Source organism: Drosophila novamexicana, unplaced genomic scaffold (genome assembly GCF_003285875.2).
Source record: "Drosophila novamexicana strain 15010-1031.04,08,12 unplaced genomic scaffold, DnovRS2.1 tig00004560-arrow-pilon, whole genome shotgun sequence".
Classification (NCBI taxonomy): Eukaryota; Metazoa; Arthropoda; class Insecta; order Diptera; family Drosophilidae; genus Drosophila; species Drosophila novamexicana.
Window position 1 is genome coordinate 660,354 of NW_020825054.1, and position 16,638 is coordinate 676,991.

Genomic DNA, 16,638 nt, shown 5'->3' on the forward strand with positions numbered 1-16,638 from the left:
CAATGACAAGGGATTATTATGGATTGCCAGTTATTATAATGAGTCATGTCTGGTCATATTGGTAAACAAAGGTGCGTATGCTTACAGAGAAGGCAAACGGAAAGTCGCGTTACCAAGCGACAAACAAATGAGACCTTTTTTTTCGCTCCACTGAATGTTGTCATTGGGCACATAAAGGTTTTATACAAGCTTTATATGTACACGCTATATACGTCCTATTATTACATATATAAAGCAAATTTAGGTTTCATTATTATTATTAATAGGATTCACAAGCTATCAAGCTAACTTATTAAATCGCACCTGCAGCGCTAAATCCAAACACTAGAATGGAAGTCCAACTGGCATTCTGCTTTGTGTTTAGTTAACTCCACACACTCTTCAATGATTTGTTGCAGAGTATTTCACTTTCCATACCAACAAAATTAGAATGCCTAAATTTTGTTGGTATGGAAAGTGAAATACTCTGCAACAAATCATTAAAGAGTGTGTGTCCAACAGTGCGTATGTGTTATTTATAACAAGTCTAAAAGCATTTCCAACTTTATTACCAATCACAAACAAGCTTTAGATATAGTTCGTGGAAACCCAATATAAGCTTTTGAGAACTAGAAACTCCAAGAAATCAATATTATAAGTATAATGTTAGTTAAGTATAATGTTAGTATGCAAATTAGCTGAAGATTACAAAATATTAATTGCTTCTGGGAAAATCGTGTAAAGATTATTTCCTTGCCCTTAAGATATTTCGCAGGCAATCGGCTGACGAGTTGGGCGAGAGCAAATATGAAACCAAGTGAAAACACTGAGTCAAAAATGTTATGTCTTTAACACGTGATAGAATTCATTTTTATACTTTACATTCAATCCAAAGTAGTTTAAGTATTGCCTAAAATTCGAATTGACCGGCTCAAGGCAAACATCAACAAAGTATTAACACCAAGAGTGGACAGTTTGCTGTTAAAAGTAAACATAAAAGCTTATTGTCATTTATAAGAAATCTCTGTTATTATTCCCAAGAGACATCCTGTCCACAGCTATAAACTGAACCAACCCAAAAGTTGGCAGCTGCGCATTTGTGGAGCGGTTGGGTTCTTTCTTCTATCTTATTGTTTACTTCTTCCGATCTTTATAACAAATTTAAGACCTAAGATGTCAGCCTAATCTAAATATATATTTAAAAATAAGCTTTGGGAATTTTTTATGAAAAATGGTCTGAGAATAATGGTCATTCTAAGATTGATGTACGGACAGAATTACATCGACGCAGCTTGTCTGTTTGAATCAATCAATTATGCCAAGACTGCGAACCGTTGCTTTATCGAACTGTTTCGAGAACGTCATTACATATTTTTTTTACTATGAACTGAACCTTAAACCTAAACACATTTTTTTTGATATTTGACATTTTCAGTTTCGATAAAAATAAATAGACTTTTGACTACAACAATAGATCAATTTACTCTATTATATTTTGCAGGTACAAATTTTTGAGTAGAGATGAAATTTAGAACTCATTTTCTCTATGAAAATATTTACGGCTCAAAATATTCTCAGTAGAACAGGCAATTTTAATTTAAAAAAAAAAGTGAATTTGTCTATTAATATTTCGAAGTATATGACAAATAAAGATTTGGTCTAATATCTGGATTCATAGATGTGGAAAACCAATTTCACAAATGGAACCTACAGTACTGAATTCTCATTTATGTATTTATTTATTAATGGTCGACAAAACGAGTGTCTTCCTCATTATTAAGTAGATTATACATACATAATGCAAATTAAATGCTAAAAGCCCAGTTAGAGTACACAATTTTCTAATAGCATCACAGACCGATGGAGTTGTTTTTTTTGCCAGTCCGGCCAGCTGTGCCCCTTTTCACAGCTTGTTTTGTCAGTGACGCTATAAGAGCCTACAGCTAAGAAGAAGGGTGATGAAGTTAGTAGAGAAAAGAGTGTTCTTAAGTAAAATTAAAAGATTGTTAATAAAGTAAAGAAATGTATGCTAGATCTATAGAGTGTTAATAATGGCCGGCAAGATATGCCGGCTCATAGCTGGGAATGGCCAATGACTTCGCGAAGGTATCCTGAAAGCAACGATTTTATTAGGGGTAGAGAAAGTTTGGTAGAGAAAACGTGATGCAAACTATTTTTGTGCATAGCTTAGTCTGTTGTGCACGTAGATAGGAATAAGGGGCAATAATTTCTGGTTGGTCTAGCCGGAACAGAGAATTGAAGACGCCCGAATCTATATCGCCAACAACCAACTTATTTAAAAAGACAACACCGAGAATTGTCCTAAGGTTGATTAACGACGGAAGATTAAGAAGAAGAAACCTGTTGGAGTAGGATGGCAATTGTAGATTAAGCCTCGTAAGGCAAAAAGCAGAAATTGCTTCTGAACAGATTCAATACGATCCTGGTAATTGTTATACTGCGGAGAGCAGATGCAAGAGCAGTATTCTAGGATAGGGCGAACAAGAGTTATGTCCAGAAGTTTCGTTATAAATGGATCAGTAAACTGTTTAGATGAATCAAAGTACACCATTTGCCTCATTAACGAATGTATCTATGCGAAGATTGTAGCAGAGTTTAGAATCAACGAGAAAGAAAGGGTATCTTCGGCACGCCGAAGATCTAATACCCTTGCAGACCCAACCTTTTCATAATGCTTATAGTGCTTTGCCCGTATCTAAAAAGCACAGGAAAAATAGTTAATGCCGAGTTTGGTCAAGATATCTTGATAAACAAAATGTTTTTTCATACGACAACCTAATTTTCGACCGATCGTTCCTATGGCAGATATATGATATAGTAGTCCGATGTAAATAAAATTTGCGAAAATGAAGGGAGCATAGTGAAATCTTTAAATGCCGTGTTTAATCAAAATATCTTGAATGACAAAAAAGTTTTCCATACAACAACTTAATTTTAGACCGATCGTTCCTATGGCAGCTATATGATATAGTGGTCCGATCTTAATAGGATTTGGCGTAGATATGAGGAGTATAGTAAAACTAATAAATGCCGAGTTTGGTCAAGATATCATGAAAAACAAAATGTTTTTCATACAACATCTTAATTTTCGACCTATCGTTCCTATGGCAGCTATATGATATAGTGGTGCGATCCAGTTTAGGTTTTGACATATGTGCTACGTGCATTAGAAAGAGGGACTTCTGCAAAGTTTCATAAAGATAGCTTTAAAACTGAGGTACTAGATCGCATAGAAACAGACAGATGGACGGACGGACAGACGGACATGGCTTTATCGACTCGGCTCAACAGCCGATGCTGTTGCTTCTTGATGCTGATCAAGAATATATATATACTTTATCGGGTCGGAGATGTCTCCTTCTATGCGTTATAATACCCTCTGCAAGGGTATAAAAAGAACGCCTAGATCCTTAATTGTTAGTATACGTTGCATTGATTGGCCGAACACCTTATAGGGACCTGATTCACCCCAAATATTACCCTTTTACACCAATTCATGATATAGCTTTTAACCATGGCCATTCGTTTAATAGTTTTGAAGCTAATAAACTGAAACTTTCCTCAACTTTTCCGTTTGGTCAGTGAGACATTGTTCCGAGCACTTACTCGTATACGTATCTATAGATACATTTTAGTAACTGGCGTCCACATATTCAAGTCAATTGCCACTCAAAAGTCCAACTGAGACTGAAATGAGCGGTAGCTGGTGGTTGGCTGCCGTGTGGCTTTCATTGCGTGCTTTGGATGATTTATGGTCCAAGAGCATAGCAGGTTAATAGAAATTACTTGAACTCAATTTACTTTCACCGAACCAAACGCAACAACGACGCCATTACAAAATTTCCATTTTAATTTGATTGAACCACGCCATAAAGCCATGGCCTTTATTGGTGGTTGTTCCTCGTTGGTGGTGGTTCTTGCTCTTCTTGTTGCCCATCCCCCGCAGTCTGGCATGGATTTAATGAAAAAATAAGAACAAAAACAAAAAAGGAAATAGAAATGCGGCACAACATTTTGTTGCTGTTCCCAATTTTCAGCTATAAGTAAGTAATTAAAACTATGCCGCGCCTTTGTGCGCATTTTGGGCGTTTAATTTTCTTGGAGTTTCTTATCAGCTGCCCAGACGACCGCTAAAAAACCAAAATAAAAACAAGTAAGAGCGAGACTGACCGACTAGAAGATACCCTATCTTCCACGCTTGCACCCACAGTTTATGCTGCGGCTGTGCTATTACTGCTTCCCCTATCCATCCGCTATGAGAAATGCTTTCTCGATTAACTTTGTTGCTTCTGAAATGATTACCGCATAAATATGACATATGACAAATGTGTGTTCAAATACCAAAGCCTTGGGCCTTGGCCAAGCCTCCAAAAATTCTGGCATATTTCTTTTTCACTTTTTGAGGCTTATTGTACAAAATCATCATACCCCTTTTAGCCATTTGCCAGGTGTTTATGGTATAATTAGAAGCGAATGGTAAAAACAAGTTCACCAAATTGAAGCAGCAATTGTTCCGTACGTTATATATATATGTATTTATATATATGAGTGTCTATGTATATATATATATATATATATATAAATTAGGTTTCGAAAAGTCAGCAGCTCTTCAACTGATCGTCGATACTGTCAAAAGTCGAAGAAGCACTGATAACTGAGTTTCGTTTTCATTTTGCAGAGCGCAGAACACTTGAAACTGCATGGAAAAGTTGAAGGGTAGCAAATGTGATTCTAGGAAAGATACGAACAGCTCTTGTATGCTATCGTGTCTACTTATATGGGTGTTGGTCAGAAAACCCCACTGGAAGAATCGAGCGCCATAAATTCCTTAGTATGCGCCGCCAATAAGTCTTGCGTCTTATGGCCATAAATTTTGGTCTTAAATATTTTAAGCTAGGCGGCCTGTGTCATCAGCTTTGGGGTATTAATTGCACGACTTTACACCAAAAGCAATAGTTCGACTGGCCAGACTCTGTTTCAGAGTATGCCATAGCGCCACATGCGACGTTCCTCTTCTGGACTTAATCGTAATGTTGAATTCATGTTGCGCCATTTGTAACAACGTCAGAGTTGTCGGTTCGGTGCAGGCGGGTGAAGGCTGTCAGCTTTTTGAGTTTCATTTCGCATTTGTTATTAATCACTGCGTTGATAGTCTGTGACACGCTCCGGCTACATATCTTGGCATATGCCTCGAGTGTGGCTACTTTAAACAGGCAAACTATTAGATACTTTTGTTTTGGCTGTGCTTTTAAGATTTGCCCCATGATTTATGTTTGCCACAAGTCGAAACAATTAAATTTATCAGGCAATGCCATTGTAGGCGATATCAGAGCCTATATGCATCATACAATTAGAATCTCCTCGGGCTGCGTGCACATTGGCAAAAAAAGAAAGCTGCTCGTAATTGCAGCGGCATAAAACCGACAACCTGGCCAGCTAATTTTTCATTAAATTTAATTTATGTGCGCCCGTTCCTGGCTCCCTGCTCCGCTCTACTATACAAGGGGCTTGTTAAAGACCGTCATATATATGGTTGCTTTATGGCGGCAACTATAAACAATTTATGATATTGTCAAGACCTGGTTTTTGGTAAATTAACGTGTGTAGCCATATTTACCTTTGCTTCTAACGTGATATTAATTCTTGTGCTAGTTATTAACTTATAAATACGCATGCTCCATTAATTTTCGAGACTTTTGCGCATTTAAAAGGTTTTTTCAATATTCTACAGAGGCGAAGGAAATGCACCGAAAATCTTAACAAATTTGACATAATGAAACATTTTAGGAACCGGTATAAAACCCCAATTAATTAAGCTCGTCATTATGGTATCAAAATATTAACCCCAACTTGTTAAACGCTTACGATTTTCTTTCATAAACAGATGGCATTGACTCTCTTATAAGCAGACGGGACGAAATAAACAAGACATGAACACCTCACGTACTCCTAACATATGTCCATTTTGTAATATAAATATCACCATCTTAATTAATGTTCCACCTTACAAACCCATAGACACGCACCTATTCATAACATTAGCCCAATAACAAATATTTCTGATCCTCCTCTATAAATGATGTCCACAATTATAACTTTTCTGAAACAAAGTAATATCTAGCACCTCATCAAAAATTCCCAGCATAAATAAAACGTATGCACCCTTTACTTTCCAACTACACTCTTAGCGATATATTAACTTTCAAAGTTCACTTAAAAATCAAATATTGTTTTAGAATAAGAAAACATGCACATATACACCAAAATTAGACATAGATCTTGTATATTGCCAAAGGCTTCGGCAGCCACCGCTTTATTTTCCTTAGGTTAACTACAGCTTTTACTAGACTACATGTAAATAAATAAATAAATAAAAATTAAAATTTCATTGCACCATAAACAATTTTTTTTTTTTATTACTCAATAAAAAAACCTGAGACGATACCATTCATGTCTCAGGATCGCGCACGATTGAGATATCGCCAGAGCGACTGCTCAAAACTCTTTCTTATTATTTGTACACTCTATGCACATTTGCTTAATAGTGAAAAATTGTTTTGAATCTTTATATTTTAATTTTTTATATTAAAAAAGTTTCCAGCCTTCTAAAATATCTATGAAAATCAATATTGACATCAAGTCGCTCCGGTTCGCACAAAAGAATCTGATTTGTTTTGTACTATGAAGCGAACCAAAAACTAAACCAGATGCCAAATATTTGGTAGATGCCAATTGAGACTGGAGATAAAATATCACGCTCAACTTCTATATGAAAATATCAACGGCTAAGAACGGGTAATTATGCATATAATTAAATGGCAATTGAAGGTATAAGCTATGCATATCTTCCAAAATAAAGGGTATCAAGCTCAGAAAAATTGTACAATTATTTCAGCCCATTTAGCAAGTGTCTCGGTTAGAAGCTTAGCCACAATTTCAGCACACCTGATCCTCGGCCACGTGTGTTTATAATGCGTGCCAAAGCACGAGCTTAAGTATGTATATAAATAGTATCTGCATTTGCTCGTATACACAGCACACTAGGATTGTTGTTGTTGTCGTCAAATTTCATTAGTTTCAACACTTGAGACATTTATGAAGTGGAGCAAAGCTGCCCACATACTCTGAGAGCCGGAGGGGGCCACACCGTAAATAAATTTATGCCCGGGTCCGGACAGGTGTCTGAGTGCCAGGCCCATTGTGTAGCCAAATGTGTTGACTAACTTGGCGTACGGTTTATTAGTTTGCCAGAAAAGTGTTTTACGACTGCAATTAGAAAATGCGCCCAGCTAAATTGCACAATCGACAAATAGGTGGCCTGCAATAGAATCGAAATGGGTGCCAAGGGGAGCGGTTGTGCTGGCTGGAGCTGGAACTGAGCCGTGTCCATAAGCTACATATGGGCCTGGTCTGGTCTGGTCTAGGCTGGCTCTTAAATATTTGGTTGACGCCACGGAATGTTTCTGAGCAATTTGTATCTAAGAGATACTTATCGCTGGCAACAGTAACTAACGTCGACGTTGTCGTTGCTGCCTGTTGTTGTTTGCTATTCACACAAACACAAACACACAAACACATACACACACCCGCACACACACATAGCCATATACACCTTATCGCTGGCGATAAGATAAGCAATACCAGAGCACTAATACAACGACAGTTACAAGAGCGCTGCAAGAGTGTAGAAATAAATCATAACTCACAAACACACACGCACACACTATATGCTATATATGCTATATACTTCTAAATGAAGCGCTGCAAACTGCGTCTGTGTGCGTTTTATAATTGGGCGCTGAGGTAAAGGTGCTAAGCGCGGCAGGCACCGCAATGCGTTGCGTCCACATCGACGTCGACATCGGTGTTGGTATCGGTGTTGTCGTCGCCATCAGCCCGGGCTCGAGTTGGTCTCGAAAAAAATAGCACTTATTATTATTATTAAATGCCGCGCGGGAAACAACGAAAACGCTCTACGGATGCCAAAAGCCTTCCCTACCAATTTTGCCCACACAACTTGCGCACAATTTTCACCGAACTGAATTGAATTTTACCACTTTAAAAAAAATAACAAAAACAAAAAGCATTTTCCTACGCGCGCGCTTTTCTAACTGCGGCGATAAACAGCGTGTTTCCGGAGCATACAAAAAAAAAAAAAAAAAAAATTTACCAGTGTTTGTGATAATTTTTAAAAACAAAAAAATCGAGTGATAAAAACGCAACTTAGATAAAACTAAACAACAATAGTCGAGAGCCAACGCAACGAACACTTGATGGTTTGCAAAAGTGTTGATATAGTCGACATCAAGATGCAGCTGAAGGTTCGTATAGATGCGACAATTAAATATAATAATATAATAAAAAAGTGTTCAAAAGTCAGTAAATATATATATATTAGATAATTATATATATAAATGCTTAATTTTGTTTTCCCGAATTGAATTCATTAAGTTTTGAATGGTTAATTAAAAAAAAATGTATCTTGCATTTGTGCACTCCGAAATATCTTACATATTTTATAGGCTATTTAGTTTCAGTTTTTAAATCAAGATATTACTGCAGCAACGGGTTTTCTAAGACTAAAATCTAATTATCTAGCATAAAATTAAAGAAAAAACCAAGTTCCATTTCTAATCAATTTATCTATAGCTTTAAGATACTCTTAGATGCTCACTCTAAAGATCTCAGTGGTTTCTCACACCGGTTCATTAAGTTGACAATCTACAGATAAGCGACAATAAACTTTTTATGGCATTGTCGTAAATATTCTCAATTGTGCGTTAAAGTTAATGAGCTGAGAATATTTGCTAAGTTAGAGCACAATTTATAAAAGGGAAAAGTGTCTTGAAACATTTCATAAATATTAATAAGAAATCGTTTATGATCAATTATGCTCTGCGAATTGAATTCTATTCGATTTCAACCATTTAGCTTGGATAAAAACGGCAGCTAACAGATTTTTCGTTTTTATTCTTTTGGAGGGACAGACAGAGACAATTGTCACTGAGATAAGACAAATTGATTTATAATGAATGACTCATCGAGCCGCTTGCACGCAGTTCCACAAATGCGACATTTTTTGTCCTTCGAAATAAATGCATTTGAAAAAATAACTTAAATGTGGAAAGATGTTTTATCTTTATGAGGCCAAAGCGAAATAGTGGCGGTGGCGTTAAATACCTTCAAATAAAAACACGCACACATAGACCAGAAGAGATCCTTCGGGTCCTTTGGCAACGAGTCCGGCACACAGCACGCGCAGTTCTTTCATTCATGAAAAAAGGTCAATTTTTTCGTGTGTTTTATTTTTATATTTCTTGTGCCCAAAGTAATGTGAAATTTATGTCAATCTTATCGCCTCGCCACGCAAGGGATGAGCCAGCCCATCAGATGTGGAAGTGAAATGCTTTATGAATGAAATTCAATTGCCAACCCTTAGTGCCTCAGGGGGGGTTGCCTCTAATCTGCAGCGGAAGTGCGCAGCGCGAACCAATCGCAATCGAGGACCAGTTAACAGTTGGTCAATGGCGGCATCGGCGGCGGCTGCAATTGATTGCGATAGTCCACGGGGCCGGGTTAGATACTCAGTCTCAGATAGTTTTATTAGACACGCGTCGCCAGTTGACAGTTGCCAGTTGTCAGTTGCCAGTTGACGTTGAGTTCTGATAAGCTTAAGGGTCAAAGCGGCTTGGGCCATTTAGTTGATGGCACTTTAATGGAGTTGTAAATGCAGCTGCCAGCGGGCATCTTATCGGCCCGACCATATATAAATATAGTTATATACACTTTTTTTTTATTAGAAATAGTCATTGCAGAGCGGCTCTTAATTAATTTGAGTAGCTGGCAAATCTAATCGTAGCGCTTGATCTTGCCTTTTGCTACGCCCCTCGTCAGTCCAGCGCCAACGAAAGGGAAAAGAGCCACGATTATGCATAAAGCCAATATCAAATAAAAAAAAGAGCATTGTAGGTGTGACTGCACAGATTTCATTCATAAATGCGTATCCGCACCCATGACAAACTGTGGACTAAAGCCAAGCAAATACTCGCAGCTCACATACCGCTGACATGTAGACAAGGCTTGCGGCTAAACTTTTGCACTGTAATATTTGTTTCTTTCTTGGCGTTTATCTGTCCCGTGTCTATCGATGACGTAGCCAATCGATCCAAAGGGCAAACATGACCTCCCAGCTCCACAGCAGCGATCCGCCCAGCAGCAGCAGCAGTAGCAACAGCTGATTGTGTATGCTGATAGCAGTTAACGGATAAGATATTGTCGTTTGGCGGCAGTATCTTAACTAAACTTTCTGTTTCATATGCACACATATTGTTCTACATGGACACAAACATTGACACACGTGCATATAGCATATCGTGAACGGGTATCATATCATACAATACATCCTAGATTATAAGCAATCACGTTTGCATTTTATTATTATCTCTGAGCAAGATTCATTGAACTCAACACAATTATAAAAACTTTTAGCAATTTATAGTTGCGCTGGCTAAAACCAATTATCTGAAAGAATAAATATATGAATTGAATGACTTTTACTTTCATGAGATACTGTATTTAATTCCCTTATACTTGTAGAGTATATGGAAATACATTTTAGCTGGAGCGCAGAACAATTTAAATCGATGATAAATGTCTATTTAATATTTAAATTTCGGTACTAATAATTATTCATTTTAATAAGTGGACACTGAGACTTTGATACCTGCGCACTTTTTATGACCTTCTATGAATCATATTCTACACGACTTAATTCTACTTAAATCGATCATTTCTGTCCAATAAAACAGAATTCAACGTAAAGTGTCGCAACCAAATACAATTTTAGGAAATTCATAAAGAATTCGTCGAAAAATGTTTCCTGCATTTCATGTGAAAACAACATACATACTCACATACGTTCGAACACACTGGGTAATATTAAAAGTATAAGCAAATCATGTTGTACTTTAAGTATCATGAATTCATGAGAAATGCGAAGTAGGGCGATATTTACTACTCGCAACGCAGCGGAAAGTAAGCTTGGTATGCGATTTGTATCTGAAAAGATACAATCCGAACCAAAATTCGTATCTTTAAATCGACACGTATCCATCCCACTTATATTTTCCGATACAGAGAACTCGCATCGGCCGTTAAAAACGGAATTAAGTCTAGATTTATCCGGACATTTATTCGACATTGGCTCAATGGCTCATCGGCTAAACTAAGTATATATGTATATATGCGATTTATATGTATTTCTACTTATTCGTACACCATAATTATATATAAAATATAATTTTTGTCATAAGGTGTTTAGAAGATGTCTGTTACTTGTGATTTCAACAACTTTATGTTATTACATGAAATATATTTATTTGTTAATTTACAATTAAAAGTAATACTATGCCCCTTTAACAACAGCTCAAAGACGTGCATAATGAGTCTTTTTATTTGCTCACAAATTTTATGTACAGGCAGCCTTGAACTTAATATAGCTTAGTGCCCGTCGTAGTTGGGACTTTCCCTGTGGTGGTGACATAAAAACGCACCTAAAAGCTTGAAGTTTTATGGAACTCGTTAAGAGTGAGGAGTAAAGCACAGTTAGGGCCGCGACGCACCGTCATGAATCAGGTGACGCTGACGATCGCATATTGACACTTGGCTGCGCCACCCCCACCAAATGAGGTCATAAACCTAGACAAAACCCAGCGAGCTGACGTACCAAAGCAACAAGTTTTTTACCAAAGCAACAAGTTTTTTCTTTTTATAGTTTTGTTGAAATACATGATTTCTTTAAACTGACGCGAAATTGTTAATTTTGATTTCCGGACAAGACCGAAAACGAAACTGAGTTCTGTGACGAGTGAGCCACAGTTTGTTGCATTGTAATTTGGAAAAGTGAAAAATGTGTTGCGGTGTGTGGTGTGTGGAGTGTGGTGTGTGTTAGCACAACATCGATGAGGAGGCAGACAGCAAACAGAGAGGTTCAGGCGCAGGCCACAAGAGTGCAAGTCGGGCCAGAACGGCACTCGCATTTTGTATTTTATGATTTGTAGGCGACAAATTGAGCTGCGAGCTGTGAGTTGAGCGCTGAGCTGGGCGGCACCTTTGAACATTGCCGTTGCCGGCTGTGGGTCTCAGTCTGGGGGTATTGGGTTTTTGTTTTTGCGCTTGTTGACTCTGTGTGGCGGAAATAGAGGCGGCCGGCCAGGTTCGCATTGTGTGGCCGGAACTGGAGTCACACTTTTGACAACAAGCTGTCAATAATAAGTTATCCATTCATCATTTGTGCCTTGGCCATTGCAGATGGAAGCGCAGACGACGCCGCAGCAACAGCAACAGCAGCAACAGCAACAGCAACAGCAGCAACAACAGCAACAACTGCAGCAACAGCAACAGGTGCTTAGCAAACAGCAGCTGCAATTGCTGGACAAAATCAAAATTGAGACAAGCAACGGCAACGATCCACAGGCCAACAGCGTGCTGGAGGAGCAGCAGGATCAACAGCAGCCGCCCCCAACAGTTGGCGTTTTGGTGCAGACGAACAGCCAGCCAAGCGATTCCGAAGAACAGCAGCAGCAGCAACAGCAGCAGACACAGTATGTCGTAGTGCCACGCACCCAACAGCGACGCATTCTCACCACAGCGGGCACACTGTAAGTAGACACATAACAAACTTCTAACATACCCTGTAAAAACTGTTAAATTCATGTACCTCCGCAGCGAGACACGGGACGGGGAACACAGCACCAACAACAGCAGCGCCAGCTCTAATTCAGCGCCAGAGACCCACATTGAGTATCAGCGCAGCTCACATCACTCACCCCACTACATTCAAATGGCGCCGCGGACTGCAGTCGAGGTGGCCGAACAGGTGGCCAATGCGCCACCCGGCACGCTTTATGCCTACCCCTCGGGCCAACTTATTTGCAGCAGTGATGATGGCACGCCCATTAAAATAGAGAACATCGACAAGAGCGATGTTCCAGGCGATGCGCAAGCTCAGCACCTGCAACAGCAGCAGCAACAGCAGCACGCACACCAACAGCAGCAGCAGCAACAACAACAGCAATGCCCCACCCCCAATGGCGGACCTTATGGTGATGCCATTGTGGTCAGCAGCGAGGCTGCACTGCAGCATCATCACCAGCAGCAGCAGCAGCAACAACATCAACATCAGCAGCACCAGCAGCAACAACAGCAACAACATCAGCAAGCAGCAGTTGCTGCCGCAGCAGCAGCAGCAGCCGCCGCTGCTCACACCCATGTGCGCTATGTGACAGAGGATGGACGCTTTACCACCACCAGCGGGGATGCAGAGGCGCCTGGCGGCAATCTGTACTATGATGCATCCGTTGTGGATGCCAGCGTGCATCCCAACGAGTCCAAGACATATGCGGATCTGGGAAATGCGTATGCCTTTCCGCCCAACTCGACGTTCAGCAGCAACAGCTATGCGGCAGCCACGCTGCAGCAAGGCAACACCATTTATAGTGTGCCAGGAACGGCGCAGTTTATAACCAAATCCGATCCAAACTTGAATCCATTGAGGCAAACGGCGGGACCATATCAAACGATATCCTTCTTGGACGGCACCAATGCCACTGATGCGGGCTTGTGGACCACGGCCGGCGGCGAATATCAGAATGTGTCCTTTGTAAGTATAGCACCTAGCAGTACGCACCAATTGTAGCTTAACGCCCTGGCCAACCTGCAGTCGAACTATCCTACGCAGGTAATTGATGACTATTCCACCGGCAACATGCCCGCCGCTCACTGGCCGCCAGCAGGCAGCATAAGCAGCTATGATCCCAGCCTGACAGCGTCCAATGCCACGTCGCCCTCCACACACGGACTGCAGGAGCTTAAGTGCGAGACCTGCCAGACACCGTTTGTGCGCAAAGGCACGGACTGGCCCAACTGTCCAAACTGCACCAGCTATGTACGCGGCCAGGCCGGTCGGCATGTTCCACAGCGCCAAAAGCCGAAGGCAGCCGCTGCGCCCAACAATCGCCGCAGTGGGGTCATCTGCGCCAACTGCCACACCAACTCCACGACGCTCTGGCGGCGGAACAACGAGGGCAATCCCGTCTGTAATGCTTGCGGTCTGTACTTCAAACTGCACAACATGAACCGCCCGCTCTCCATGAAGAAGGACGGCATACAGAAGCGCAAGCGCAAGCCAAAGAACAATGGAGGACCTCTACCCCATCGAGCACTTCCAAGTGAGTAATCTGATCTGTCTGACATTCAAACCAGCGTTGCGAATCGATATTTACTGACCTTTGCGACATAGATGGAGATATCGATATTTTGGTATATCATAGCCTACTTCTCAAATCATAGTATCTAGATATTCTAGACTACCGGAGGGAAAGACTGATATAGCCAAGAATACAAACATTTATTATGGGGCCCCTTCTTTCACATTTTCATTTTAATATAATAGAATAAGATCAGTAGCTGAAGGTTTAAGGAGGTTTTCAGTGTTTTTGGTTTCACTATTTTCCTGAAATGGCCAAAATACATTTATAGTCTATCTCATTCTAGATATTAATTTAAGTGTCATTAGTTTTCATAAATTTATTCCCAATTACATACATATGTATTATAGCTTGGATATATTATATATTCTTCTTTATATGTACAAATATATACCTAAGTGTGTACTTACACAATATTATTTGATTATTTGATCAATTTGTGCAATGCTATTTATACATATGATGAATAAAATAGAAAGCAAGGGAGTGAAAGGCCGATGGATACGATTACAGAGTGGGAGAGGGGAAGTAAATTAGTGTGAGCTAAAAAAAAAATGATTAGATTACAATCACAACCGAAAATAATTAACAATTTTTTAGTAAGTCAATTAATTTAGTAAATCTGTAAGTCTTACAAGAATTTATGAAAAAAATATATTAAATTAATTTTATTTAAATAAAAATGTAGTTTGAAGGCAAAATACAATTAATAATGAACACCAAAGGTCTTAACAAGTATAATTTAAATCTTACGTTATCACGAATTAAGTGACTTAATATTCTCATATGAACATCTACTACATTTTGATTATTGAAGCTAAATGAAATGTAAATTTTTTTTTGCATTTTTCAGGCATGTCACAGGGTGTTAATTTGATGGTAAACAGTAGCCAGCTGTATCCGTCACAGGTTACAGTGGGATTGCTGAACAGCCAACAAAATACAAGTCCCGAGCTGCACGATATGTCCACAACAGGCCCCGCCGCCGGATCACGTGTGGTGGCCATTGCGTTAAATCCCACAGCGCCAACTTCCGATGGCACGTTGAACATGTCCCGTCACCATGTGACTAGCGAGAGCCACTCGGCCTACAGCCAGCAGCAACAACAACAGCAACAGCAGCAGCAGCAGCAACCTCCGGACCAGAGTCAATCGCCTCATCTGCCAAATTCGACCACGTTGAATCGCCAGATTGCGCAGTCGTAAGTAAATTTAATACAAGCCCAATTCCATTTTAAATGCTATATTTCCTTCACAGTGTGCCGCCAATCGAAAGTGGGCGCAGTTCTAATAGCGAGCTGACTCCAAGCGTCATAACACGCACAGGTCTGCCTGAACGATCTTCGAATAACTAAACTACATACTATTTAACTTCACCAAAATGTTACGATTGATAAATTATTTGTATAAGCGTAGATAGGTCGAAAATATCCCAGTTAGAAAATATTCGAAAATAGAACAAGCTCTGCTTCTGTTTGAGGCCAATTTGGAACTAGCTACGGTACCTAATGTGAAAAGAATTTGTTAAAATTCTGTTGTAGCACATTTATTGAATGTTAAAAGAATTAGTTCCAGTTCGTTGCTTTAAGTTTTTAATGTGTTGCTTAACTCATCTATGTCCTATGTTCTATGGAAATATTTTATGTATTACTGAATGAATGAAACTTCTGATTGCAGCGAGTCAGTAAATTTTAACAGGAGATTTTTGTTTCCTTTCAAAAATTTTTATATTAAATTGTAAGAAAACGGAAAGTTTTAAAATCCTAAAGCAAAATATATATATTAAATTAAATGGAGATTTGTTTTTCCCTTAAAAGTTCTATAATTGACTTCGCAAAATGGAACTTGTAAATTTAAATATTTCTGAGCCAAATTATTTTTTCATCTATAAGGCAGGTAGTTATTTGTCTTCCTCTTCCCCTTAGTCAACTACATGCTACAAATTATTCCAAATGATTTGAGAGCCATGCATAAGGTCTATCATATACCAACTATGAGTATACTATATATTTCTTATAAATAGATGTGTGTGTGTATCTATTAGAGTTAATTTAGCAAAAATCATAAGACCGTCAAATGCCTACGATATAGTATATTTAAGCTCATTTTTAAAAAAATAAATAAGTTGTAAACGCACGACACTTAAGACTTTTGATGACTCTACCAAGAGCTGGCTGTGCGGCGGACATGGAGTCGTCCGCATTGTCACCTGGCGGGCCAAGCCTTTATATTTCATTGTCAACAATTTGGCAGCAAACCAAATTGATCCAAATTAATTTTAATGACCTCTACGGACCACAGCTCAGGGTAGACCATAAAATCTTAACAAGTAAGTGAAAAGGCGACGGCCCCAAAGAAAGCCCAACAATGT

General features: G+C 39.3%; 1 protein-coding gene across 2 annotated transcripts; it reads left to right on the plus strand.

The window, feature by feature from the left end:
* On the plus strand, positions 1–16,354 carry LOC115770769 (box A-binding factor). Of its 2 annotated transcripts, none has more exons than XM_030716182.1 (6): positions 1–71; positions 12,310–12,659; positions 12,727–13,660; positions 13,721–14,228; positions 15,121–15,469; positions 15,526–16,354. In XM_030716182.1, the coding sequence occupies exons 2-6, from the start codon at positions 12,310–12,312 to the stop codon at positions 15,620–15,622; spliced, it is 2,238 nt and encodes a 745-aa protein (XP_030572042.1). In that variant the 5' UTR covers positions 1–71; the 3' UTR covers positions 15,623–16,354. The 2 variants fall into 2 exon arrangements, with proteins under 2 accessions (XP_030572042.1, XP_030572040.1); XM_030716180.1 differs by lacking the exon at positions 1–71 and adding an exon at positions 8,208–8,321.
* Positions 16,355–16,638: the final 284 nt, after the last annotated feature.

Excerpts from the sequence above, each read along its gene's own strand:
- LOC115770769 (XM_030716180.1), top strand. The coding sequence starts at position 8,274 with ATGGTTTGCAAAAGTGTTGATATAGTCGACATCAAGATGCAGCTGAAG. Across the intron at positions 12,660-12,726 it reads CTCACCACAGCGGGCACACT|CGAGACACGGGACGGGGAAC; the intron begins GTAAGTAGACAC and ends GTACCTCCGCAG. Across the intron at positions 13,661-13,720 it reads AATATCAGAATGTGTCCTTT|TCGAACTATCCTACGCAGGT; the intron begins GTAAGTATAGCA and ends GCCAACCTGCAG.